This window comes from Scatophagus argus, chromosome 11 (assembly GCF_020382885.2).
Source record: "Scatophagus argus isolate fScaArg1 chromosome 11, fScaArg1.pri, whole genome shotgun sequence".
In the NCBI taxonomy this organism is placed as follows: Eukaryota; Metazoa; Chordata; class Actinopteri; family Scatophagidae; genus Scatophagus; species Scatophagus argus.
In genome coordinates, this window is record NC_058503.1 from 6,879,960 (window position 1) to 6,906,638 (window position 26,679).

The 26,679-nt window shown below is 39.6% G+C and overlaps 2 protein-coding genes across 8 annotated transcripts in view; one reads left to right on the top strand and one right to left on the bottom strand.

Annotated features, from left to right (window-relative positions):
• itgbl1 (integrin, beta-like 1) overlaps nt 1–15,580 on the bottom strand; it is a 50,118-nt gene extending 34,538 nt beyond the window's left edge. The window contains exons 1-4 of the mRNA XM_046404103.1: nt 15,310–15,580; nt 11,276–11,478; nt 2,278–2,424; nt 846–968 (exon numbers count right to left, since the gene is read on the bottom strand). Of these exons, the coding sequence (XP_046260059.1) occupies nt 846–968; nt 2,278–2,424; nt 11,276–11,478; nt 15,310–15,401 (565 nt within the window). The 5' untranslated portion in view covers nt 15,402–15,580. The remainder of the gene's footprint in view (nt 1–845; nt 969–2,277; nt 2,425–11,275; nt 11,479–15,309) is intronic.
• A 1,559-nt stretch (nt 15,581–17,139) lies between these two features.
• Nucleotides 17,140–26,679, top strand: part of nalcn (sodium leak channel, non-selective) — a 61,483-nt gene continuing 51,943 nt past the window's right edge. For 3 of the 7 annotated variants that reach the window (XR_006844731.1, XM_046404477.1, XM_046404479.1), the window contains exons 1-8: nt 17,144–17,280; nt 20,824–20,935; nt 21,140–21,201; nt 21,969–22,109; nt 22,312–22,494; nt 24,039–24,122; nt 24,236–24,375; nt 24,482–24,610. Coding sequence is in view for 6 of the 7 variants with exons in the window: in XM_046404477.1 (XP_046260433.1) it covers nt 21,160–21,201; nt 21,969–22,109; nt 22,312–22,494; nt 24,039–24,122; nt 24,236–24,375; nt 24,482–24,610 (719 nt within the window). In the remaining variant the exon portion in view is untranslated. Of the gene's footprint in view, nt 17,281–20,823; nt 20,936–21,139; nt 21,202–21,965; nt 22,110–22,311; nt 22,495–24,038; nt 24,123–24,235; nt 24,376–24,481; nt 24,611–26,679 lie in introns of all 7 variants that reach the window. The other 4 variants (XM_046404478.1, XM_046404482.1, XM_046404481.1 and 1 more) reach the window with 4 other exon arrangements.

A 26,679-nucleotide genomic window follows, 5' to 3' on the forward strand; every position in this document is an offset into this window, starting at 1 on the left:
CAGATTTGGCAATCTTAGGTCATTGTTGAAAAAATGGGCGTAGATTACTTGATTTAAACTTCAGGTAAAATAGCGCTTTTGTTGGCAAACTCGACAAAAAGGGTTTCAATATGCATTAGATGGCTACATAGCATATATTGCATCACATCATATCATATCACAACATGCTAACTTAGTGCTATGTGACAATGCAAAAAAACAAAACGAAATCTGGTGCTAAAGACAAATGCTCACATGTTCATATTCCGAAGATATAAGCCTAAAATCACTTACAATTATCATAGCCAAATAATTATATTTCAGTAACAATTTGCAATGTGTGGAATATGGGAATAACATAGTGTGCATGGCATATCTGACTGTGATTATAGTAGTTCTTTTTAATATACCCTTGTTTGGATGCTTACTATACTACAAACAACACAAAGGCTTATTGTCAAAGGCCAGAAAGCAGCCAATGCTACCCTAAACTTTCATCCACAGTATCATCTGGAACACAGTGCTTTCCCATGTTGAGAACTTGACAGGCCTGCTTCTTGGTTGTGGTTGCTAAACTATAATTTCACAATTTCTTCCAGGATAAAGATTAAGCAAAGTATCATTTGTGTTCAATGTTATCTAACTCAGTAAGACAGAAGATGAACAAATTGCAGCCATGTTCCTTTAGTACACTCATTTAAAAATGAACGTCTATAGTTGGCATGACAGTTGCTAACATAGGGTGGACGAAATAAGTCAGCTAGGACGGATTGACAAGGGTGGACAATCCATAAATAACCATATGTCAGACCAAGGTGTCTGTGCTGTTTTGGGTGAAGGGGTGAGACATGGTCTGCAGGGCATACCTCCACACACCTCTCCAGTGTCCTCATCCAGACACTCGCTGTCATCACACTCACAGAAACGTCCCGTCACCAGACTCCTGCTGTCCTCATTGTCACACATGCAGCTACCACAGTGGCAGGTGCCTATTAAAGATACCAGCTTTAGACACACTTTAAGTTCATTTGTTGGAAAAGGTAAAGGTAATGGTAAATTTTGTTTGTGTGTATTATATGTTAACAGTGTGTGGTTGGCTGTGAGAAGGAGGATCCAAGCATGTTTTTATGCAGTGCACTTTGTGACCAAGAACCCAGCTGGTTTGCAGGTGTGCATTGGAGGCAACGTCTGTGCATCATGTGGCAACGGCTATAGACAGGCTTCTGCCTACTGGATGTGGTTGAGGTATTGTTTGTGTATGTGTGTGTGTGCACTAGGGCTTTTCGAATGATGCACCATAGGGACAGAAGGCTAGACAATGACATGCTGTGAATAAATTTGCATTTCTACAAGCTCAAACAGACCACATACTGTACAGTACATGTTTTCACAGACACGCACACACAAGCAGTTGTGTTTCCATCACTTTTGGGGACATTACATAGACTTACATTAATTTCCTGGAGTCTTAACCACCACCTAACCATAACTACAACCATTACTTGCCTAATCCTAACCCTTACCTTAACCTCAGCCTAACCTCAACCTAACCTTGAAGCAAGTCTTCACCCTAATATTTAGTGATTAACGTTGTAGAGACCTGCATTATGTCCTTATAAGTAAGGCAGGTCCTCACAACGTGACTGTGCAAACAGATTGTCCCTACAACACACACACACACACACACACACACACACACACAGATTGACATGCAGACACATAAATACAGATTTATCCTTGGGAACATTGTGGACCAGTGGTGAGGCTGCACCTAGGTGGGTTAGGAGTTGTTAGTGACAACTTGAGCCCAGATGTCACCTCACAGTGTGTGTCCTCAGTGTGCCAGTGCTCAATCATATGTCCACACACCTAAACACACAAACCTAGACTGTGTGCATCAAATAAGCTCTGGCTTATGAGATTTAACACAAAATTAAATTATCAATACTTACTTACAGTATTGTTAATTCAAGATGTCAGTCTTCCCAATGATGCTGATTCATGCATGGATTTATTAATGTACCTGTGTTAGTGAAAAAGAAACTGTTCACACTGATAGACACATGTGGGAGTGAAGAGATCACAATTATCCGCCTCAACTGAAGGAACTGAACTTCAAAAAGGTGTTTATAAGTTGTAACTGAGGGCTTTATTGTGGTTAATGATTATTTTTCTGTTTGTGTTTGTGTGTGTGTGTGTGTGTGTGTGTGTGTGTGTGTGTGTGTGTGTGTGTGTGTGTGTGTGTGTGTGTGTGAGTGTAAGCGAGAGAGAGAGAGAGAGAGACAGAGATTGCAGTACCTCTGTTGGAGCACACCACCCCCTGTGGGTTTTTGCACAGCTCTTTGCTCTTCTTGTTGGATAGGTTACACTCCTCCTGGACCTGGCAGGAATCTCCGGACCAGCCTTCGTCACACTCACACGTCCCACAGTCACAGTAGCCACGGTCTAAAGGGAAACACAACACCCCACATGCTGTTTGTCGAAGCTGAAAAGCATGCCTTTTGTTAGTGCTTTAAATAATCCTATAAACACAAGGACACTCATAAGTGTTTTCTTAAATGCATATGAATGCATTGCACTGTCACAACAGTACATTGTAGGATTCTTTTGACTCTATGACACTAATTACTGTAACAGACCCACTGTACTCCCAAGTGACTATTATTTTAGTGGATGAGAAATATCATTAATTTCCCTTGGCAAACCTATATGTACATTTAGTAAGAAAGCAGTAAGTACATTTGTCTGTTATATATTCACGAAGATATTTGCAATACAACTGTTTTCATTACAAAATGTCAAGATGATATTCTAACTTCCTCATCAATCACTCAATGAGAGCATTACCTTGCTCAGAGGACCCACACAGGCAGTTTGGCGTCACTATTTCTCATCATTCTGATGGCCATAGTGAGCAATATGAAAAACAGGAGGGAATCAAATGATGCAAATGAGGGCTGTTGACAAGTTATTATAAATGTTGCTCCCATTGCATTGAGCAGCGAGGGGCCTTGTATGTCACACTCAATCATTCTCCTGACTCGTTCATCATGTAAATGTGGTGTCCTTTTCAAGGGTTATCCATCAGTCATTAACAACTGGTAAGTCCCCTGTCTCTCCTCATTATCAATACAGCTCAGGGGACGTTTGGGAAAGGCTTCAAGGAAAAGAAGAATATGTAAAGTGCACTTCAAAGGAAGCTGCACGACAGAGTCAATACAATTTTGAGGACATAAAACAGATTTTAAAGAAGTCTTAAACTCTGTAATTTTTGTCACACAAGCTGTAAAAACAGAGAGGCTCAGAGTAGACTGTGCTTTTTGCAGGCTGTCTAGACAATGCAATTAACTATATAAATCATTCTGTGACAGTAAGACCTGCAACTTGTACAAATAAGTTGTTTACAAAGAAAAAAACAGAACACTTTGAAACTCCATTTTATTGCAATGTAGTCACATACAGGTTAGAAATAATCTTGTAAGGCAATGGATATTCTCTTATCTGCTGTCTGCGCTAGCTGTGCTTTCCCACTCGAGCTTATTGCACCTCTTTGGGTGTACTGTCAAACTGTTCGCATATTTAGGAGGAGAAATAGTCATAACCACCTCAAAAGCAAAGTTGTTTTAGTGATTCTTGAATCGTGGTGTCATTAAACATTTCCACTGTAGACCACAGCCACTGTGTATTTCTTAATATTTTATTGCTTTGCGATTGCTGTGGTTGTTATTTGATTTTTCATTACACGCTCAGCACAGACTCATGGAGGTAACTGGAATAAGATTATATGTGTGGACATTTCTTTTTGGACTTATCATTTCCATTTGCAAATGGAAACTACAGCACAACAACTGAAAAACAAAATTAAAGTCTCTCCAACTTAATTCAGCAGAATATTACAAAGTCACAGCCACCCACTATTCCTCATTAATCTGCACTTGGCAATCACGCTGACATATAAAACGTCCGCTCTTTGTCTGCTAGGCTAAAGTTTATGTGTGTGTGGGAAGGTGCCTGTGTGTCGACAGTTTGTCTTCCCTGGTGCTTCGTGAGCAGTAATTCTCTGTGACTTGGGGGGGTCGCGGTCCAGCCTACACTCCACCGACGGGCACACATATCCAGCCAATCAGGGGCCGACCAGTGCCTAGATACATCCAATGGAGTCAAAAGGAGAGGGCGCATCTATGCCCGCATCAATGGCAGTAATAACAGGTGATGCAACATTACCATCCTCATGAGGAAAGGACGATGACTCATGCAGCAAATTAATTTCAGTTTTAGAATTTAACTAGTTCCTGTTTAATGGTAAACAAAGTACAATCTTGAGAGGAAGATAAACAAGGAAATAGGGTTTGTGGAGAGCATATCAATTCATCAATTTGGAGTGATTACTGGTTAAATACATGTACCACAGCTAATTTCCTCTCTGTGAGCAGAAAACACTTATATCACTTACATTTGAGACAGTCTTGGGGCTATTCTAGAATTTCTATGCAGTTTCTATTATATAAGCAACACTTTATTGTGAGACATACAGTACATATTGCAAATCTAAAAACTCTGAGATTGTCTCATATATTACTTGCAATTGGTTTTCGCCTCCAAATGACATTTCCTCACTTGCTTTGTTTAGATCAAGTTCTCCATAACATGGTACTCATTTCAGTGAGTAATTATTCCTCCTTGCTTTCCTCTCCCTGTGGCTTACAGAGCGTGAAACAGCAGCAAGTCAGCTTGTGTTCAGAGAAAAAGGTCTGAAACACCTGTCTCAGGTAATAACTCTCAGTTTTCTGTATGTGCTGCCCTCACAACAAGAAACTCCTTCTTTTCATCCTTTGAGTTTTAAAATTATCCACCTGTATTCAGTTGTCAGCTTTAGTCATTTCCTCATACTTCTCCAGGCATGATTATAGCAATGTAGAAACCTACAGCATGAAGTCTTTGGAAGCTGAAACGGGTTCCAAACAAAATTGCCTTTTACTAGTAGACTTGGATAGATTCTTTTTTTCCTTCTTGCAGCTCACAGTGGAATCATTAGGTGACTCACCATAGAGGCACAGTGCCCAGCAAAGCTCAGAATATCTAAGTGAGAGCACATCAAAATATGTACTAGAACAAAATACAGAGATGAACAATTTAATGGGCTGTAATGGCTCAAGGACAGCATTCCACTGTGGGTCCAATTTTCAGTTTTTTTCTCTCTTTCTCTTTTTTCTCTTTGGGAAATCAACAGAAATTATGTATTAAACCTTTTAGTCCCTTTGGACAGACTGCCATTAGTGAATTGTTCTCCCTTGTTTATGTTATCTGTCTATAATGTGTCCATATTAGAAGCAAGCTTATGTAATACTAACTGAAAGAGCATCTGGAGGAGTTTGATTTGGAACAGCATTGGACAAACTGACTTCTTATGTGCTGCTGACATAAAATGCCCTTGGGTGAGATTTTCTCTGGCAGGGGTGGCACAGAAGCTGCGGGACAGAGACAGCAAGAGAACAGAGGCTCTGAAAACCATAGCCTTAGAAAGGGAGGGAGAGAGCAGAAGGTACGCAGGCTAAAATGTGTTAGAACCCCAAAAACAAGCTTCTCTCAGAGAGGACAAGGGTTTTCGCAGTGATTCCGCCACCATTTCTACTGCTCATTTGAGAGTGGTGAGGTGACCACTCTGCCAGAATCACAAAGTTACAGATTGTTCTGGATTGCATACTTAGCTTTCTCCCTCCATCCACATCAGCGGCTGGGGGGGTTTGGAGGGAACTACTGATCCATGTTTGATCAAACACTTTGTGTGCTACTGCAGTAATTGTTGAAGTCTTTGATAGGGAAACTTTAAAGATGATTGCTCACTTAGGGGTTACTAACAACTGATGAAGTTACCCCATTGGTGCGGCCGGTCAAGTGCTGGAGTTTCCCCATTTCAAAATTAATTGTTTTCTGATAATCTCTTTTCTACTACAACATCAGAGAGTCCAGCTGGCAGCACTTAAGAGCCCTTTAGAGGCACAGTGTTTTTCAGCTGAGATGCTTTAGTTGCTATGATACAGAATATCCATAATAGTAACAGTTAATTTATGTGTTGTAAGTACCTAATTGTACAGATACTGAATGTAAAAATGTTGACACAGCATAGAGATCTTGTTCTGAGGGAACGGAAGGCTGAAACACATAGAGAGACGGGTTTTGTTTTGTAGGGGTGAGGAAACATCAGACATAGAGAATTATCAGCTTTTGTTTGAAGCGTAGTGTAAATACATGGTCCCCCCATTGCAGACAATTTAAGTATGTTGACCTCAAAAAAAAAAAGAAAAAAAACTACTGTGATGGACACAGTTGGTTCTGCTGGAGGTTTCTTTCTTTTAAAGGAAAGTTCCAACTTGGCACTTTCTCCAACTGGGTGCTCATGGGAGAATGTTGAATCTCTGCAAAAATAAGTACAGTCTAAACATGTTCTATATGCTAAGTGCTTTCAAGATGACTTCTGCTGTGATTTGTCTTGGATATACTGAATAATTAATCAGCAATACCATTTACTTTTATTGACTGCCAATTTCTTGGTTATAAGCAATGTCTTTCAAATCTGCTAGTTAGGCACTGTAAGTAAAGGAGGGAAAACAGCTCTCTGTGTGCCAAGAGGCATGAGGGAGAGCACACATCATTCTGACAATTTGAGAGCAGCTTATAGAAAAACATATCAACATTTAGAAACATTAAGTATGGGAGTAACAAATAATTAAAACAAGCTATCTTTCAAATCAAACATTTTAAGACATATACTGGTTGTTCTTGTGTTGCTCTAGCAACTGCATTTTTGTGCATCTAAAGTTTTAACATTTTGACTTAAAGGTACCTAAACCAACTGCCATTTAAGCACACGTTAACAACAAATATTACTAGGACCACTGCAGAAAACTGCACATGAGCATTTACAGTGATATTTAGAAATACACATTGTAGACAACACTGACAACCTCTGTAACAAACGATTTTTACATGCTGACCATATGCAGTCCAGTCATATAGGTTTTGACCTAGGCTTGTTTTTATTGTGCCAGTGCTAACCTGCAGAGCCTTAGGCCACCCTCTGTGTTTCCGACATCGGAAAAGACCATAAATTGCAGAGAGGCACATTCTGTCTGAACACACATCAGAGAAAAACATTTTGCTCTATTCAGCACAGACAGGGAGAGAAAGATTTCACGTGGCTTGTGAGTCAGGGGGAAGAAAGAGGGAAGGGCCGTGAAACAGAGAATGGAAACATTGCCACGTTGGCCCTCATTTATGACATCAGGGGAGTTACTACAGACATTACACGAATATAACTGTGTGTAAATATAGAACTTATAACATTTCTTGAAACAGTCAAAAACTGGATTAATGTTCAGAAGTTTTGTTTTTCATGTACTGTAGCTTTTTCGTCTTTTTCTTTTTTTTAAAGTGATGGAGGATCAGAACAGGAAGACTTATACACAGTCCAAAAGAGCCAGAGGAGTGAAATAACATGAAGGTTTTGCACAGTTGGTGGACAGATGTTAGTCCAGGTCATCATTCCACTGCTCTGCTACGATGTGGGGTGTACCAGAGAGAGGAAAAACACCAGAGTGACAGCATCAGTGCTTGTGTGAATCATAGAAAACCAACTAAAACTCCAGTGTTTCTTCTTAGTTTACAAAGGAGTGTCACAAATAAGTTCCATTATATTGTGATGAAAATTATTTATTTTGAGGATCATTATGAAAGATTCCATGATACAAATAACATACAATAGCACCTACAATTTATTTTGCATGGATCAAGTAGATTACCATGTCACAGGGTATAATGCAAAATGTATTATTTTTTTGTTTGTTTGTTTTTTTCTTTTTGCCATGCTGTGGCCCAGTCACTTCAAAGCACCAGCCTCAATAGTTTAATGGTGTTAGAGTATCATTTATCAGTGTAAATTCCTATTTGAATGTTTGATATTCATGATTTCTCTTAACATAAACACATGTAACCCTTCTAAAAATATCGGCTATGGGTGGTAATGGTCAGTTTAAAAATGTAAACGATAATTTATATGTATGAGATCAGAGACACAAAAAGAAAATAAATTAACCAGAGACAAATACCTTTATCTGCTATTCTGGGGAAAAGAAAGTAATGCATATGTAAAAAGAACAGCTCTTTCAGTCAGATTAAAATGATAACAGGACCTATTCTTCCTCCTGTAACTATTCCTGCAGAGGAAAGGAACATTTTAGTTCCATATACTCCTATTATGCCTCAGTCCCAGCATGCACTGGGAAAGACACCCTGGGCTGTTTACTATACTCATCAGTATACATGGGCACATAGTATATAAATGTAGAGCTTCCAGTTCAGTTGACTTGCATGTCTGTTGACTGCACCCAAAGGATCCCCACGCAGCAAAAGGAAAGACCATACAAATTCCCCACAAAAAGGCACAGGATCTTGTTTCCAAATGAGGACATTCTTCCTCTGTGGTGACAGAAAGATTGCTATTATAATCACTGCGCAGCACAACACGATTTAACTGTTTTCGCTTCCTTCAGCAAGACAACATTACAACATTGACAATAACCTAGATTTCATAAATATTGCCATCAGACCTAAATTTAAAAGAAAAAAAAATATCATCTCTTCATCCGGCTTGACTTGTTGCTCTAATTGAGAGGATGTGAATTAGTCTGTGTTTGCCTGATGAATACCATCCAAGCTAAGAGACCATTTCAGTGCCAGAAAAGCTAATGTTTTTGGAAAGGAAAAGCACACAGTTTATCCCTAAGGTGAAAAAAAAAAATCTATTGGATCTTATCAGTGGGCAGTTGTGAGAGGCAGAGATAAGGGAGCCGCAGGGAGAGAATTTGGCTGCTGATCTCAGACAGCAGACCATGCATGCTGCAAGGGCCATTGAGCAACTGGGGTGATGGGGGATGGGGATGGGGGTGGAGGGGGAGATGGAGGGGCTGCATATATCTCAGTATGCTTTGAATATAATAGCTGGGCCGTATATGCACATGGGCATATGTTTGGGAGAGTATGTGGTTGGTGTGCATATGTGCATATTTGTCTGTGCACGAGTGTCACACTATGAGAATGTGCTTTATCCTTGGTGTGTGTGTGTGTGTGTGTGTCCACTGTGTGTCTGGGTGTGAAAACCTATCCCTTCTGATACATCTCGGTTCCATTTGCAGTCTGTATACCAGAGAGTGAAACCCTATTATCAGGCTGAAGCAGGGCCTTCTTGCTCCAGACTGCTGAACCATAATGAGTTCCTCACAGCAGCCAACTTGTCTACCCAAATAAATCACCCTACCTCTCTCTCTCTCACACACACACATACAAGCATATCTCCATTAGACCTGTTCTGGATGCACACATATCTCCATTAAACCCTGACACTCACAGCCCAGCAACTACAGAGGACAGCGAACAAAAAGATGAGGGTTCTTTTTCCTTACATCAACATAAAGGGAACAGCCTCTCTCACAACTTCTAACATATCTCATCCGATAAACGTCTGCTAAGTCTTGGTAACAGGCTACAACCAGTCCCTTTTTTTCCTTTAAAACTAATGCAGTCTCATAAATCAGTACTGAAATAAATCCAGAGAGTTATAATAGTCTGGGTTTTGTTGAAACCATGTGATTTAAAGGTATTCTCCATTCAGAGGTTTGTGGTGCAGTTTGTATCATCGTAACTGATGATACTGGTTTGTTTTGTCATTTATATCAATAAAGGTAGACTCTAATTATTAGAAAAAAACTCTTGGTATAAGGTGATAATACTCAGTATAGCCACAAACTACAACCTTTAAGAGACAGGAATAGAGTAGAAACATATCAATATTATAATTCATTTGAAGTCCAATATTCACTCTCGTTTTGATCTCTTTTGCTTTGTTTTCTCTCTTCTCTTTGCTTGATACCAACTCCCAGGGCAAATATCTGGATCTTTAAATGCTAAATGCTCCATTTTTGTAGCTAGTTGCTAATTTTGTCTGTCTGATATTTGGTGCTGGGCAGGCAGCATACAATGTTTTCTTTGGAACTGTTTTGCTGAAAACAGCTGATAGTGAACTACAGTAAAGTTGCGGAGCGCCATTCAACAAAATAATGAGTTAAAAAATGTTATAAAGCTGAGGGAAACTGCAAGGTCAGATGATAATTCTTCTCACCATGAGCAATTCCCTTCACATTACATGTAGCTGTTTGATTTATTGGTAACATAAAAAGAAATATTGATCAGAGCAGCTTCAAGAAACGAGCGCTATGAACTGCTGCCTTTAAAAATGACCATAAGGTTTAGTCAGCCCTAACTAGTTGCAGCTGAAAATTGAACATTGTAACCTTTATCAATTTAAGATTTATCATAGGGATGATGTATTATACTGCAGTAGTTTTAACTAGGTGTACCCACTAAATTAGCAACTACGTGTAAAATGCATGGAATTTTTCAGTTTCATTGATGTGTTAGCTTATTTGAAGTCCCACCAACTTAGTAAACTTAAAAAAGAAAACTAAATAAAAGCAACTACCTAACCTAATTCCTCGTTCTTTTAACAGATAAGGCATATTGTTGTAATATGTTAGTCTGTGAATTCTGCATTCATTTTGGAAAATTAATGTGCAAAATGGAGAGTATCTCATGAAGCAACTTGTTCTTTAGTATCGATGCAGTCTCAAGTGTTCTCTTTGAGAACCTGTAAGAATTTGAGGCAACAAGCTAAGTTCAAAGCCGTGCCTCCCAACAACTGCTAATGCCTTGGTAAGGTACGTGTACAAACCAGCTGTCTATTAGCAGTGAAACCCTTTGAAGTGCTGCCAAGGTGATGCAGGCTCTCAAAGACACAATACTGCAGCTCTCTGTTTGGCAAGAGCGAAAGAATCAAACACAGCTGAAGCGAAAATACTCTAAACCCACTCCAAGTCTGTGAAATACATGTTTCTATATTTGAAATCATATCAAATGAATAGGATATTTAAAGCCCTGTAGATTTTTGGATTTCACACTGAAGCTGTCTATTATTCCTTGCACCTGGCTCACAGAGACACTAAAAATCATCTGGAGAGTCCACTGAAAAGCCTCCCTGATGTAAGCCCACAGTGTGGAGCTCTGCTGCATCACTTAGTGACCCTGTAGTAGTAAAATAAATGGAACCATGTGCCTGTACACTTCTCTTCAAATGAAACTTTGACAGTCAAACTTTTATTAGACAATATGCCAACATATTTGACTCCTTGCTATTAACAAAACATCTGGCTGTGTTATGTGTTAATAAGTACATCATTGCACCCACCATTGCAAGTTTTCCCATTAAATGTGGCACAGACCCAGTCGTGGCACTCGCAGCGTGGACCATAGAACTTCCCTGGCTCTGTGGCTGCACAAAAGCAGATGCCGCAGTCACACTTGCCCCTCCCACTGCAGATCTTGCCATCAGGTGTCCTGCAGCGGCGCAGGGACGACTCTGTGGACAGCTTACACACACCACCCACCTGGCTGGGAGAAAGAAAAGAGGTCAGTTGTTACGCAACTTTGGAAACTTCTGAGGTGAAGGGTGAAGTATGCTGTTGGTTAAATGTCTGTCTGAAATACAAAATTCCCACATTTAAACAAAAATATCTTTTGGTCAGACATGGTGCAGACATGGTCAAACACCAAAAAGACCTGTTCAAGGTGTTTGGGATGTATAGCAATTGTACACATACATTCAAGAAACAGATTAATTGTTTTCCCCTGTGAACATTTACAGTTTAATATTGCTTAGCTCTAAGGAGGATACATTTCCATTGCTTCACTGCTTCTGTAACCTGTCATTAATATACCAATCTGACTATGACGTACAGCTGAATTTGAACTTCTCATCAATTTGTGGATATTTCACTGCAACATCATAAAGGAAAAAAAATCCAGGATGAAGAATAGAGAGGAGTATGTAACTTCTGCGAAAATGGCCCTATAAATGCCTTTGAAACACAAAATAAATGTAATAGCACACAGAAACAGCTTCACTTTTTACTGAACACACTTCAGCAGCTGTTGCTGAGCGTCATTTTGACTCCATGGGATATCTCAGGGATTTGTTTTGTTTGGATGCTCTCTGACATTCTTTTTCCATTCCTACCCTCCCAAGCTGTCCAGGTTTGAAACATTAGACGCATTTCAAACAATCAGCGGATCAAATGTTCCTGACACTCCCATTAAAATGAAGTACAGAATGTGTGTGCTTCTTGAGCAAAATGCTATGTTATAATAAGTTCCATTTCACATGGTCCTCAACCACTGAAAGCCCCCCTTATGCTTGACTTAAATAATGAGCAGTAAACTGAGATTTCAGACACTTTTTAATCATAATTACTTGCATCATCACTGCCAGGTGTAGAGTCATACAGCTATAATTTTCTCATTTGTAAAATGTGGAGCATTTCATTGGGGAATAATTGGCACAAAGTAGTACACAGGCCTTGGACACATTTTCTCATGTCATTGTGGAGTTTCTGTGGCCACTAAATTAGATAGCTTTTCACACTAAGAATGGAGGAGTTCACTGTGGATTCCCACTATCTTACACTGTCCCATACTGTCCCAGCCTCAGCTAATCTTCATTGGTGTTGCTACATCTGCTGTGAGCTTGTATTGTTGCTGTCAGGGTTGTTTGTTCTGCAGGGTACCACCCTTGATTTTTCAGCAGCAACTTCATCATAGTAGAATAATGTAGAAGACAGCAAAGAAGACAATGATGGTCCCAAACCTGGATGCACAGAGTGTGGTAATCTCCATTCCTCCATGTTAGTGACCTGGAATCTTCATCTTTTTGCTGATGCTGAACAGCAACAAATTTGTGATTTTGAAGGCAATTTCAGTTGAATGTAAATTAGTTCTGATTGGCCACTTCTTTCAAAATAAAAAGGCAGGCAAAATTCACCACCAGACAAATATTTCTGAAGGTTTTGGGATTTTGTTAAAGGAGCCAATGAAAATCTCAAAGGAGAGTTCCCTCAAACAGTTGCTGCTGCTATACAACGCGTGCTCTTTCACATCAAGAAAAATGCAGCTCAATGTATTTTTCCATCTGTCATTTGAGAAAGAAAAAAACACATAGCCTTTAGTTCTAATTCAAATGCTCTAGTATAGTTCCTGATGTTGCTACCAGACTGTAAAGGGCTGGAACGGAATTGAGATCCAACAAAAACATATTAGCGCCATCATGATCTTTATCATCACCAGTGTATATATAAATGGAATGAAATCAAATTTGGAAAAAAAGAGAGAGTTTTATTGCTGGACTTCCATGCACTCCATTCAATTCTACTAACCCCAATGGCAAAAGAATAACACTGTCATTGCTGCACACTGTCATGCTGTGAGGATAGTTCGAGTGAATGAAGGAAGACAAATGGAGGCATGAATTTTCACCTGTTGTAAAACCATTACTTTTATCAAATATGAAAAAAGGATACAAATACGAAACTAATGTCTTTCATAAGAAGAAAGAAGCTGCAGCAAAAGCAAAACAATCACACAAAAGAACTAGCCTGTTAGCCTAGCTACATATATCACCATAACAACAACTCTATTCTGTCAGTGGAAGGGAATAAATGCCAGTCCAGTGTGTGCATGTGTATAGTCTAATGCCGCATAAAACAAACATTGATGAAAATTCACTTGAGCACAACGCAAAGACATGAGCTGATATCCTTGTGACCACCGCATGCATGCTTGTCCTATGACTACATGAAAGGAAAAAAATGGTCAGTAATAAAATGTAATAATAAGTTTATTAAAGGCAATTATGCAATGCAAGCAACATAATAACTGGTTACTTTTTTTGTCCCCTAAAGTATCGGGCCCATGGGGATGAAAGCTGGTATGAAAAGCCTAAATTCAGTGATTTTCAAACTTTCAAACCTTGTTCAGAGTTAGATATATAGTTCATGCCCCCCATCTCACAATCAGTAATTAGCAATGATTGCAACAACTATTAATGAAAAATGATTCAAGCTTAAATTTGCGTAAATTTACGTAGTCCTTTCCCACTTAAAACACATTCATTAAAATTAGTTTCAGTGCTTTACCTGGGTCATCCAAACCTTCCCTGCAGTGGATCCATACTCCATCCCTTTGCCCTCACAGGGGTCATCCCTCAGATTGCAAACCACCGCCCTCATTTTATACATACAGGTGGAGGCCTGCAACCTTAGCCCTCACTCTCTGAGAAGCTGTTTACACTTTGAATGTTGATCGGATGGAACGTTGCATGTAAATGGAAACATCAAAGTGCACCCTGGTAAACAAGCCATAAGCCTGAAGAGTCCGCCGGAGGCACCTGTGTCCTTATAACTGAGGTTACAAAACAGGAGCCTCATTATCGAGTGTTTCACACCTACTCTTTTTCACAGTGTTACGTTCTTAGGATGACATACTTTGTAAACAAACAAGGTAGATATTATTTGAATATGCGTAATTAAAACAAGAGAAAACACTGTCATCACCTGGATTCTTAAGAGCTGTTGCTTTGTGTGGTAGAGCAAACACGTGTTTGCCACTGCTGTCCAGCAATAAAAGTACTACACAGACATGGTGCACCTGCTCAAAATAAACACCCACTCAGGGAGTCATATAGCAGCATTTACAGCACTGTCAGCCAAGGATCTACTGGTGAAGGTGATGCTTATCAGAACACAGCTTAACAAACACATTTACTTTTCAGTTATATATCACCCAATGCCTTCTTTCGTTGTTCAACTGTAGCACTGATTCCAATTGCTGAAAATAGTTATTCTTATAGTTCCAATCAAGTTGAATTTTTCTGATTTTATAAAAGAGCAAAAGAAAAAAAGGCAGTTGCAAGTTTGTTTGCATACTTTTTTTTTGAATTCCTCCTTATTTTCATTTGTTTTGTGTTCAGTAAAAGCTTTTGAAATGCACAACTCTCTCCAGCCAATGACTCACTGCAGCTTCCTTTGCATCAAACCCAAAACCACAAAAAATGTCACAACATGCTAATTCATGTCAGCTGAGACAGTCAAATGAAAGTAAATGAATGTCTTTAAGTTTTGAAAAGTGCTATTCAACAGCAAGTAAGCAAATCAAAGAAGCAGACTTTTCCTTCATGACTCATGCAGAATTATTGGCAAGTAAAGCAGCATAAAGAAACTACACAAAATAAGTGCAAGTGCAAACTACATGTATAGGCACTCCTAAAACTTTTCCACATTGTACTCTCCCAGTGTTGTCTTTGTCAGCAATACTCTGCACCTCCCTCTTCCTTCTTGCTCTCTAGTCTACCCCAAAATAAACAAGAAGGAATAAAGCTGTGTAGAAACTCACCTCACCGATTGTAACAAAGTGTCCTCCACAGTATAGAGCAGAATGAGAAACAACGGCACTAACATGGACTGTACCAAAACCTCAGTGTGCATGTTTAAATCCACACAAACCTGAAGTAAAGTAGCTTGAAGGAATTTCCCAGTCCTTCTCTCCTTAAACAGGCAGGACGGGAAGAGAGAATGAGAGGGAAAAGAAAAGGAGAGAAGGAGAGAAAGAGCAGCAGGCTGGCCTGAACTGGCTTGATCCCTTCAAAAGCCAACACTCCTCTACATACAAGTGCCTTTGATTAGTCTTGACTCTCAGACACAGTCCTGGGAAGGAGCTGGAGAGGGGAAAACTGCCAAAATGAAAGGTTAAGTCACCAGTTGAGATGTAATTAGAAGCAGACTGTTTTTTTAAAGTTTTAGTTTTACTCTCCCCCATCCTTTTCCAGATCTCAATGGTGCTGCAGTTTTGTTTCTAAAATGAGAAGCAAATCAGTCCATGCCTCTAAAAGATACTTTCTCTCTGAAGGCGTTTTTGACGTGTCACAACAAGAAAAACATAGTGTGAATAATAAAATAATGATCACTGAATACCACGTAGCTGCTTCAGTTCCAGGGTCTTTGTATTGTTCATGCTGCCTCGCTGTCACACTGTCATGACTTACTGGCAAAGAATTCTTGTTAATGTTACACCTGTACTTTTCCTACTGTGATGAGAAAATGGAGAATCAAGAGTGCTCAAGACATCGCTGCAGTAACACACATTTTACATCTCATGTGTTAGAAAGCCTGTCTGCCATTTAGCGACAGGCAAGGCCTGCTGCCATCCACTGTGAACCATTGTTTGGACCAAGCTTCCTTAGTCCAAACATAGCAGTTGAGTCAGAGGAGTAATGTGCAATATGTCTTTGTTTGCTCTTGCCCATAAATGTTGATTGAAGCATTGCTGCATTTGTGCAGAGTGCTGAAGTTGTGCTTGTTTTGACATTTTTCCACATTTTGATATTGTAGCAAGAAAAGCACAGGTGTAAATAATGGCATTAACGATGGCTGTAACCTGTTAATTTTGCTGCAGTATGAAAGAATCACCTCACAAGACTAAGACCACAGTAACTGATGTAATGTGACAGTAACCTCTGGTGTTTTCCCCATTGATTGTCATTCTGTCAGTCAGGACTGTCAGGTGTCTTTAAATGCCAAGTGGAAACTGGATTTATTATCTCATTATCTTTTTAATGTATACTTGTGTTTTTACTATTTTTGGGCTATGAAACTGATTTTTGAATTATATCCATGCAGAATCAATTTCATATTTTTAGGCCATCCAGCAGTTTATTATTACTGTATTAAATACTTCATAGGTCCATGATGACAACTATCTGCACATTTAACAGCTGTGTGAACTGCATATAGCAGGCCGAGGTGGATCTTTCAGTACGGACCTTTCATCCCACAGGAACATTGCTCTGAGTTGACCTGACAGGACTGTACTCTGCTCAATAATTAATGGGGATTTGGCTCAAACGGTATGCATAAAAAGCTCATGCTTTGTTTTACCTGACAAACTTAATTGATTGGAAAAGATTTGCAACTAGTTACAGGCTGTTCGTGATTTATGATATAGAACGCCAGCAATCAGAAGGAAGGACTCAATGGAATAAAAAGAATAAATGTTTTATATAGTCTTCTGTGATTAGTTTTTATTATAATGTAGTCTGCCGCATTTTATTATTACAGCGCTAAGCCAAGTGAGAAGTCAAATCGCGTCAAATACAAATAGTTAAAACTGTTTTGATGATGCAGCATCTCGCGGACTTTGGACTGTTACTATGGAGACGGCTGCGCGCCTCCGCTGCATGAGCTCGTGCTGTTGATGTGAATGCAATCTGCGCGCTCCCGCACTCTTCCACACGGTCCCTGCACACCCGGAAAACAGCTGATGTGTTGGACAGGACGAGACACGGCATATAAAGGAAATCCTCTTCTCGTAAGTGACTCAGTTTGCTTTTTTAATCTGCTGCCACCACACTCGCCGTGAATGTGAGTGGGCATTCAGCTGCCGTACTTTAAGGATGCACCTGACGCTTGGTGCTGCTGCGAGCTAGCTTGCTGGTACCCCTCTAAGTGGAGATGTCATCCTCCGGTGTAGGCCCTGGTAGAATAATGTCGTGTATTTGCTACACTGTCACGTGGCCTGCCTGTCACATATCATATTAGCTTATTTTGGGACCTACGCTTGCCCACATTTATGTTTCCGTGGTGGGTTTAGCCTGGTTTTTGCCCTATGTAGCGCTTAGCTCTGATCCGTTTCCATAGTAACCTTGGCTCCGTGGATGTCATTCATTCAGTTTCAGTCTCAGTATGGATGTACATTTCTTGATTGACATCCGGTTGTGTGACAGCCATATTACATGACGTACGATCGGTCAGATTGTCACAACAGCCTGTCGTGAGCAGATTCTCCAAAACGATTAGGATTTCACAGTTGCCCGTTGAGGCCTGTGAGGCCATAGTGTGCCAGCCATAGTGGGGCCTTTACATGTATCCTAAGTGCTCTAGGTGTACGGGTAGTTTTAACAAGATTACCAAGATTGCTGTGATTTTTTTTCTTTTTGCCCACAATAACGTGAAATTATTTGCAATTAGAAAATCATTATGAAATTTCTTGACAATAGTGACAGCAGGCCAGTCTTGAACAAACGGACAAACAGCAAACAAAAATGGCACCTTGTTGTGACAAATGTTGTTAAATAACATGCAAATGATTGAAACATAATAATGATGCTAGTGAACAACATTTGTTATACAGTATACCACAAAAGGTCTTATTTATATATTTTGCATTTCTCTCTAATGTGTATAGTGCTGCTCTAATATTTTTTATATTAACCATATAATATGAAAGGCGTCAATCCATATCTCATGGAGACTCTGCAGTTTGTTTTATGGTCCACAGCTATACCATTTTAGTTCATTCTCGTTGCTTTCTTCTGAATCATTTTCAGATGGAGCAGGCAGAGTGTTTTGTCTGAAATCTGCCTGTTGCTGCTGGAAACAGGGTCAATGAGAATGAAATTTGTGGACCTTAAAACCATAAAGCAACAAACAAAAGTACCAGAAAACTCTGAAGAGAAAAACTGCTGGAGTTGGGTGATAAATTTGTATGTGTTTTTCACCATGAGAGACACATTTCACCAAATCATTACACTTAATCATTTAAATAACTGTTTATGTAAAATATTGATGTGTGCAGCTAAAAAGCAAACATGGAAATATTGATGTATGCCCACTGTATGCCCCCTCCTCAGAAGCTGTAGAGGCCATTGTTACCTTGGAAATATCTTAATCTTTTCAACAAATTTGAACAAAGTGCCAGAGACCAAATTGTATAAAGGCCTAAATTTCCCTTCTAGGCTGTGGCAGAGAATTAAAGAACTGTTTGAGTGTGCTGCCCACGTTGACAACGAAACTTTTTGTTGTCTGATGTAATTAACATGATACTGCCAGAGTGCGCTCTTCAAGAATAAAAACTTCAGTAAAGAAAGTTTGTACACTCCAACAAATACTCACAGTTACAATTAATCTGCCCAGTGATCGCATCCTGCCCGTGAGGAACATGTCCTCTCTCCAAATGGGGAAGTAATTGCAGTCTTTGCCACCTATACTCCCACATAATAGCACTTAGACCCTGTAATTTTGTTTTCACTCTTCCTCACGTCTCCATCTGCATATGTTAAGTGTAGCAATTACACTGGGAAATTGCTTCTAACTACATGGAGTTTATAGGATGGACGTTTCTTTTCTTGGTAAGAGCATAAAAGGAAACAGGGGTGATACAGTTCCATTGTTCTGTCCATGCTTAGATTTTTATATTTTGTACCATTTAAGTTTTGTCAAGGTGTCACAAAAATTTGTATTTCGAGGTTCAAAATGGTTCTAATGTTTTAAAGGTGGATTGTGAGAGCAGATATCTCTTCAGCCGTTTTGCTCTATTTTAAACGGTTTTATTTAAAACTCAACAAAAACTGAAACTTGATACCAGTTCGTGTTTTGAGTAGCATGTCTGTTGTCAACAAGGTCGAGGAGACCAGCGGTCTGTACTACAAAACAGATTCAAAATACATTGTGGGGTGTATCACGAAGTGAGATTAATGAGTTTTCAGGATCACAAAGGTGACTCTGTTAACCTGTTTAGATTACCGTGGTTACTTATGCTGCACACCTAATCTGGTCTGGAGGAGGTTATCCATCCATCCATCCATCCATCCATCCATTTTCTATACCGCTTATCCGTCAGGGTCGTGGGGGAGCTGGAGCCTATCCCAGTTCACTACGGGCGAGAGGCGGGGTTCACCCTGGACTGGTCGTCAGTCAGTCGCAGGGCCAACACACAAAGACAGACAACCACACACTCTCACACTCACACCTAGGGGCAATTTGAAGTATCCAGTTAACCTAATGTGCATGTTTTTGGTATTGTGGGACAAAGCCGGAGTACCCGGAGAAAACCCACACAGGCACAGGGAGAACATGCAAACTCCACATAGAAGGGCCCAGACCGGGATTCGAACCTGGAACCCTCTTGCTATGAGGCAACAGTGCTAACCACTGCACCACCGTGCCGCCCTGGAGGAGGTTATGTTTAGAGTTTTGAATTAAAATAGCTATAAACGGTGCTGCCCTTTCCCTGAGGATTTTCGCTATGAGCGATCCAGATTCCCAGCTGAGAGAGTACATACACACATACCAATACACTGATCAGCCACCATATTAAGACCACTGACAGGTGAAGTGAATAACATTAACAAACTGTTTGCAGTGCAGTGTTCTGCAGGGAAACCTTGGGTTCTGGGAATCATGTGGGTGTTCTTTGACACACACCACCCACCTAAACACTGTAGACACAAAGCTTTTTGAATTACAAACCTCTGTGTTGATGCAGAGGTCTGATGTCTGTCCTTTTTTATGTCTCTGGTTATAAAATGAGTGGAGACATGTACAAATTGAATTTACTGATTGTTTTCATCTTTCCAGAGTTATAACCTCACTATCTCACATTATTGGATTATATTTCAATGGTGTTTTTCTTGAAAGACTGATTTACCCAAATCACAGAGCTCACAAGTTGTCATGTTCCTTTCTAGCTATGCTGATCTGCCCCAGTTTGATGAAGGTGATTAGAATTAGGCTTCTGGTGCTTACAGCATTAAAAATTAAAAAAAAAGAGTCTCTTTCCTGAAACAAAGTGTCTGTTACAATAGTTATGAAGCAGTTTACGTTGAAAGGAGCATTGTTTCTAGAAAGAGATGATCTCAGAAATCTTAAATTTGGACCAATATAACCAAAACTGGCTACATGGTTACATACCACAGAAAGTAAATCAGAAAATACAATTTTATAGAAATTGGGTGGACTGAAGTTGATTGTATGGATGTGTGCTGAAGCTGCACCTTGCAGTTTTTGTGAATATGTTGTCTCACTTGTCTTTACTGCTCTTATGACTGCTACCATTTACTGACTGCTGCCGCAGGACCTCCAGGCCTTTAGGACATTCTCCTTTTTGCACCTCTAGTCTCTCTCTCTGGTTGGTCTCTCCACCTCTCTGTGACCTGGGGATGAACGCACCAATGAGGAGCCTCACAGTGAGTCCCCCTGGTCCTCCTCCACCCCATCTTCTTTCTCCACAACACCTCAGTCACTCACTCACTCACAGAGTGTGTCGCATATATGCCTTGATGTCAGATGTGGTGGGCATTCCTGTCTCTATGAGCGTACTGTAGATGTGGGTAGTGTACTGTACACCATATAAGCCATGATGTTGACTAACTGTTGTGTGTTATTTACAGGGTATGCCTGATCGCATGTTATGTGCAGTGCTGGAGCAATTTCAGCTTTACTTTTCCCTTTGGTATGTGCGCTTTGTCTCCATTCAGAGTGTCATTTCTTCTTGTTTTCTTATGTCGAAACAGCCTGTACACTTTTGTTTTTTTCTGCATACACACATGCGCACAAACATCCACACAGACATGGATACGCACAGGTAACGCCAACTCACCACAATGTACAGTAGGTTGTACGGCTTAATCTACTGGCGCTTTGGTGTTCTATATGATGAAGATCATTTGAGATCTTTTTTGAATGGTAAGTTACTGGAGCTGTTCCTATGTGAATACACTTGTCCTGTGTTCCATGTGTGCTGCGTTGTGTATCACAGTGGCCATTCAACAGTGCAACACATGTCTAACTTTAAAGTACATACCTCCGTTCTGGCAATTCAAGTCAGGGTAGTTTATTCTTCTGAATGCTCATCACTGTATACTAAAGCTTAATGCTACGTCTAATTACATTGAGAAGCCACTATTGATACACATCTGATTTGACACTATATTTTGAATATTGTTTAACCTGAGTTTTGTACAGTCGTTTCATTTGTTTAAGAAGTGCACTGGTATTTTTAAAGTCAGTTACTGTTATGGCTACGTTCAAGCCAAGTGCCTCGCCTCTGAGCTGCATTGAGTACACAATAAATTGATTTCTTTAGATTATAATCCACATGATTGAAGTAACAAAAAAGTGGTACTTCCACTGCCCAGACTTGGATGCAGCCAGAGTGTTCTTCTCCTGTCCTTCATTTAGCTTTGTCCACTGTGTGGTCCATTTCCCTCTCTCTGTCAGATCCACTCTCTGTATAGCACAGCAAGCCCCAGCATGCTGAAGAGGAAGCAGAGCTCACGGGTTGAGGCCCAGCCCATGACCGACTTTGGGCCGGATGAGACCCTCACAGACAGCGCTGACATCTTCTGGATCAACAAGCCAGTGAGTGTACACACATTAGCTTTCCACAGTGAAATGTGATCTGTTTTCTCTGTTCCATTCATGACAGACATTTGTGTTATTTTTAAGTCTCACTTTTTGATGTGTTTCCCTTGAAAATTTTGGCTAAAAAACATGGCAAGAATATCCATATAGCTGGACAGTAACATTTGTCATTATTTCTTATTTTGTCCTCTTCCTGCAGTGGGTGCACTCTCTGCTGCGGGCCTGTGCCATCATCAGTGTCATCTCTGTGTGTATGAACACCCCCAAGACGTTTGAGCATTACCCTCCATTGCAGTATGTGACATTTACTCTGGACACGCTGCTCATGTTCCTCTACACCGCCGAGATGATCGCCAAGATGCACATCAGAGGAATCATAAAGGTAGCTATTGACATGGTTGCATGGAGCATATGGCCAAAATGGAGTTATTACAAGATTGAAAAAAATACTCACACAAAATTTCACAGTACTGAAATATTTGGCAACAAAATATCAACAAAGGAAACAAAATATGACAAACAAATGAGAGAAAGTGTTGTTGCATTGTGACTACTTACAAATGAATGAATTTCAACAAATAAATAATTTTGGATGTTTAATATGATGGGATTTCTTTGGTGTTGTTCTCTCATTCTGTCCCTGTATTTAGAAAGGTATCTTAGAAATGTAGGGATAGATTTGGATGAAACTTTATAGATAGGTTATGAAGTATTGAATGGTACTCTCTCAGTTTAGACTTAACACCTTAGCCAGTATTTACTATTTAAAATGTAGTAGATGAAGGGAAGCCTGAACATTAACTGAACAGGTGGAGACCTAATGTTGCTCCATCCTCTCTTCAGGTAATATTCAGAGGTGTGGTCTTGTTGTGCAGCAACACATTTTAATCACAATTTAAATTCAGCTTTACTAGTTGTATTGAGCCATAAATTCAGATGATTCAACACAATTCAGATGCGAGGTAGAGAGATAATGTTCTATAGAAGTAACCAGCAACAGACAGCTGGCGGATGAAAGGCCCGTAATTACTGCCATAAAAAGTGTGGACAGCTTAATTGTCAAATCAAGGATAACAAGCGGGGAGGCACTGGAGGACACACAATTGTCCTCCAGTGCAGGAAAGCAGTGTGAAAACTGGAACATTTCTTCTTCTTCTTTCTCTTAATGTTTCTTTTAGTTCTTAAAGGTAGGTAAAAACCCACTTTTGTCTGTAAAATGGGAAGTTGTTTTTCTGTTTATTTTCTGTGTGTGTCAGGTGAAATTAACCTTGACACACACATTGCACATAGTATTTTCTAGGAACTGAAGTCATTAGTATTTCAAAGTGAGTCGGATGTATTCAACATGTCTATGACCATATGGACACTAGGAATTTGTATTCTGTGGCAAGCTGATGAAAGTGGCTGCACAAAACAAACGATCCCCATAGCCTGGTAAAGTAATTGCATGCTTTTGCTCTTGTCAGTGTGTGTGATCAAACATGGTGTTATCTGAAGAGTGTTTCAGAACACACCCTCCTATTTGCAGCTTCCTGTGGATTGCTGACCCCCTTAAGAGCTTCTTACAGACTCTCACTCTGTAAGTGGTAATTAATGCCCATCTCTGCCAACCCCGTGACATTGCAGTTTGTTAACATTTCTGGGCCTTTATCATTCTTGTCTTATTGTGTTGAAAAAACAGGACTATCGTGGTCTGTCAAAAGGATTTTTGACTGACATGGCAGGAAATTTTGCAGTTTGTAAAATGCATCAGGTTTCTTGACAAATGTAGCCTTAGATAATGATTATGTCCATACTTATTTATTTATATATTCATGATGATGTTTCTTGCTCTTCTTTTCCAATTATTATTATTATTAACTCTCTGTTATTGGCCTTTTTGTCTCACTGTTGATGTCCCCTCTTGCTCGTCTTCTCTCTGCACAGGGGGATAACTCTTATGTCAAGGATCGCTGGTGTGTGTTTGATGGATTCATGGTGTTTTTCATCTGGGTGTCCCTGGTGCTGCAGGTATAGTCAACGTTTACTATTACAAGTTTTTCTGCAATAATATTGCCTTTTTTCCTGTTTGAACAGCTCGACACAGGCAGTTTAATTGTAGTAATTGTTTTTAATTGTTTCAGGTGTTTGAAATTGCAGAGCTTGTAGATCAGATGTCTCCATGGGGAATGTTGAGAATCCCCCGAGCGCTCATTATGATCCGGGCCTTCAGGATCTACTTCCGCTTTGAGCTTCCTCGCTCTCGCATCACCAACATCCTGAAGTACAAAACTGTCATGAGCATTTCTTTTTAATATGGTCTCCACAATTTGTGTATAGTTTTACATGTAACTTTTTAATATGCCTTTGTTCACTCTCGTGCTTTGCAGGCGATCCGGAGAACAGATCTGGAGTGTCTCCATCTTCCTGCTGTTTTTTCTCCTGCTCTATGGAATTCTGGGAGTTCAAATGTTTGGAACGTTCAACCATCACTGTGTTACTAATGAAACCCAGAAAGGGTAAGAACAAAGTAAAAAGACAAAAAACTTTTTTTGTTGATTCCACAGATAAATATCTCTGCTGATTCCATGACCTGTAAGCAATGATATTGAATCATGTTGCTCTTTAATGAACACCTTTAGATACATATAATCCCAGCTTTAATGTAAGTGACTTTACAAGCTAGAAAATATCCATATTAAGTGTCTTCTTTATTGTAGCACATTATCACCTACACTATGGGGCAAAACATCAAAGTTAAGCACCATTCATATACTCCTAAGGTGCAGACATTCCTAAGACTGAATGCACTCAGCCAGACATTTAATTGTCTTTATTTTCTGGATTTAATTGGCATTACAGGCTATTAAAAGCAATCTAAAATAATTTGCAGCAGAGTTGATCAAAACATATAATGAGGGTATGAATGCAGCTACTGAAAAATATGTAAGCTTTTCATGCAGGAGCTGTGCTCCCATGTTTATATTATTTGTGCGTTTAGGAATGGGGTCAGCATAAACATTTCTTATTTGATTCTAACAGAAACAGTTTTGCATTTTTGTTGGCTGACAGTAGCAAGACGTTAAAATGAAAATCCTGCTTCTGCTGGACAGTATTTGAGAGTTTACACCTCACACTGTGACATCACATCCTTTTTTAATTCATCACCACAAAGCAAATCAGCAATTGTCAGTTAGCCTGATCAGTCAGTAATTGTCACCTGCTGAGCCGAATCTGCCAGATCCTGACAACCTCTCATCCTCTGTGATCAATTTGGTGTGACTGTGTAAGCAGCAGCCTCACACATTAAATTGACTTTTTTTTTTTTTTTTTGTAGAAGCATTTCTGTACAACATTGTTTCCATGTCCGATAATCAGCTGTTTTGGTAACACTGACAGGAGGCAAACATTGGTAGTCATCTAGTTCTTTCAGCTGAACAACATGTGGGCAGCTGGCTGTAAATTGATGTTCTTAAAAAATTTGAATTATTTTAAAAATACTAATTAAAGCGAAATGACTAATGTTGAAATTCTGTGTAAACCTCTGGTTAGCAGCATTGGGGGAGCTGTAAGACTGGGGATATGTGACACTGTGTTACAGAATTGGAATGTATTTAAACACATCTATGAGGGTTTTTGAATTGAATCATTCAATTGAGGATAGCTATAGTATGATACAAACAATAGAATTTTGTGGAGGCAAAAGATAGGGGAGTTGACCGTCGTGATTAAAGCCAGAATCTGCAGGAAGTGCTAACACTGATTATAATAATTAAACTTTCCTACACTGTCTAGCCTTTGTATTAAGCTCATTCCTTCCCAATAGTTAATCATCTCGCCCTCCTTACTGATTGTGCAACTAAGCACCCACACACTGACCAGTAGTAGGAGGAAATATAGCTCAGGAAATCCTCACGTCTTTAGCTTACATGCCTTTTTAACATCATTCAACATCTAACATTTTTATCGTCATTGGGCATCTAATTTGTTTGCTGCTGTGCTCTTTATACATATATATATATATTATGGTTCTAATGGGGTATTTTAAAAATATGTCACTCCAGGACTGTGTCTAATCTCTATTTGCCCTTGCCCCAAAGTCATTGCTCCCTGGCTTTTTACACAAGGGATTTAGTGGAAATTGGGAAAAAATAGCAGGGGAGACATTTTCTGCCAGGGATATTCGATGGAAATGGCTTTGGGTTTTGGAACAACGTAGGATCTCCTTTTCTGGATGTTGATTTTTGCAATTGACCACCATTTAACTCTATTGCATTACATGAATAATAGGTTTGTGCAGTATGAAGTAGATCTACTTCACCAGAGGATGTCTTTTGCAGATTTCAAGTTTCATTATGGTTTACATGTTTGAGGGATATACTAAATATATATACTAAATAATATATTTTAATATATTTTAAGTTATTAGATAATTTTTATGGAAAAGAACAGGGACATAAAGGTCCACAGTAATCTGTTTTCAAATCGGATGGGGAACTCGGGGAAAGGATATTGATAACATGACCCTTCATGTATTAATCCCACTGATTCTGTGGACGTGGTTGTTAGTCAAGGTGGGCAGAGGTTA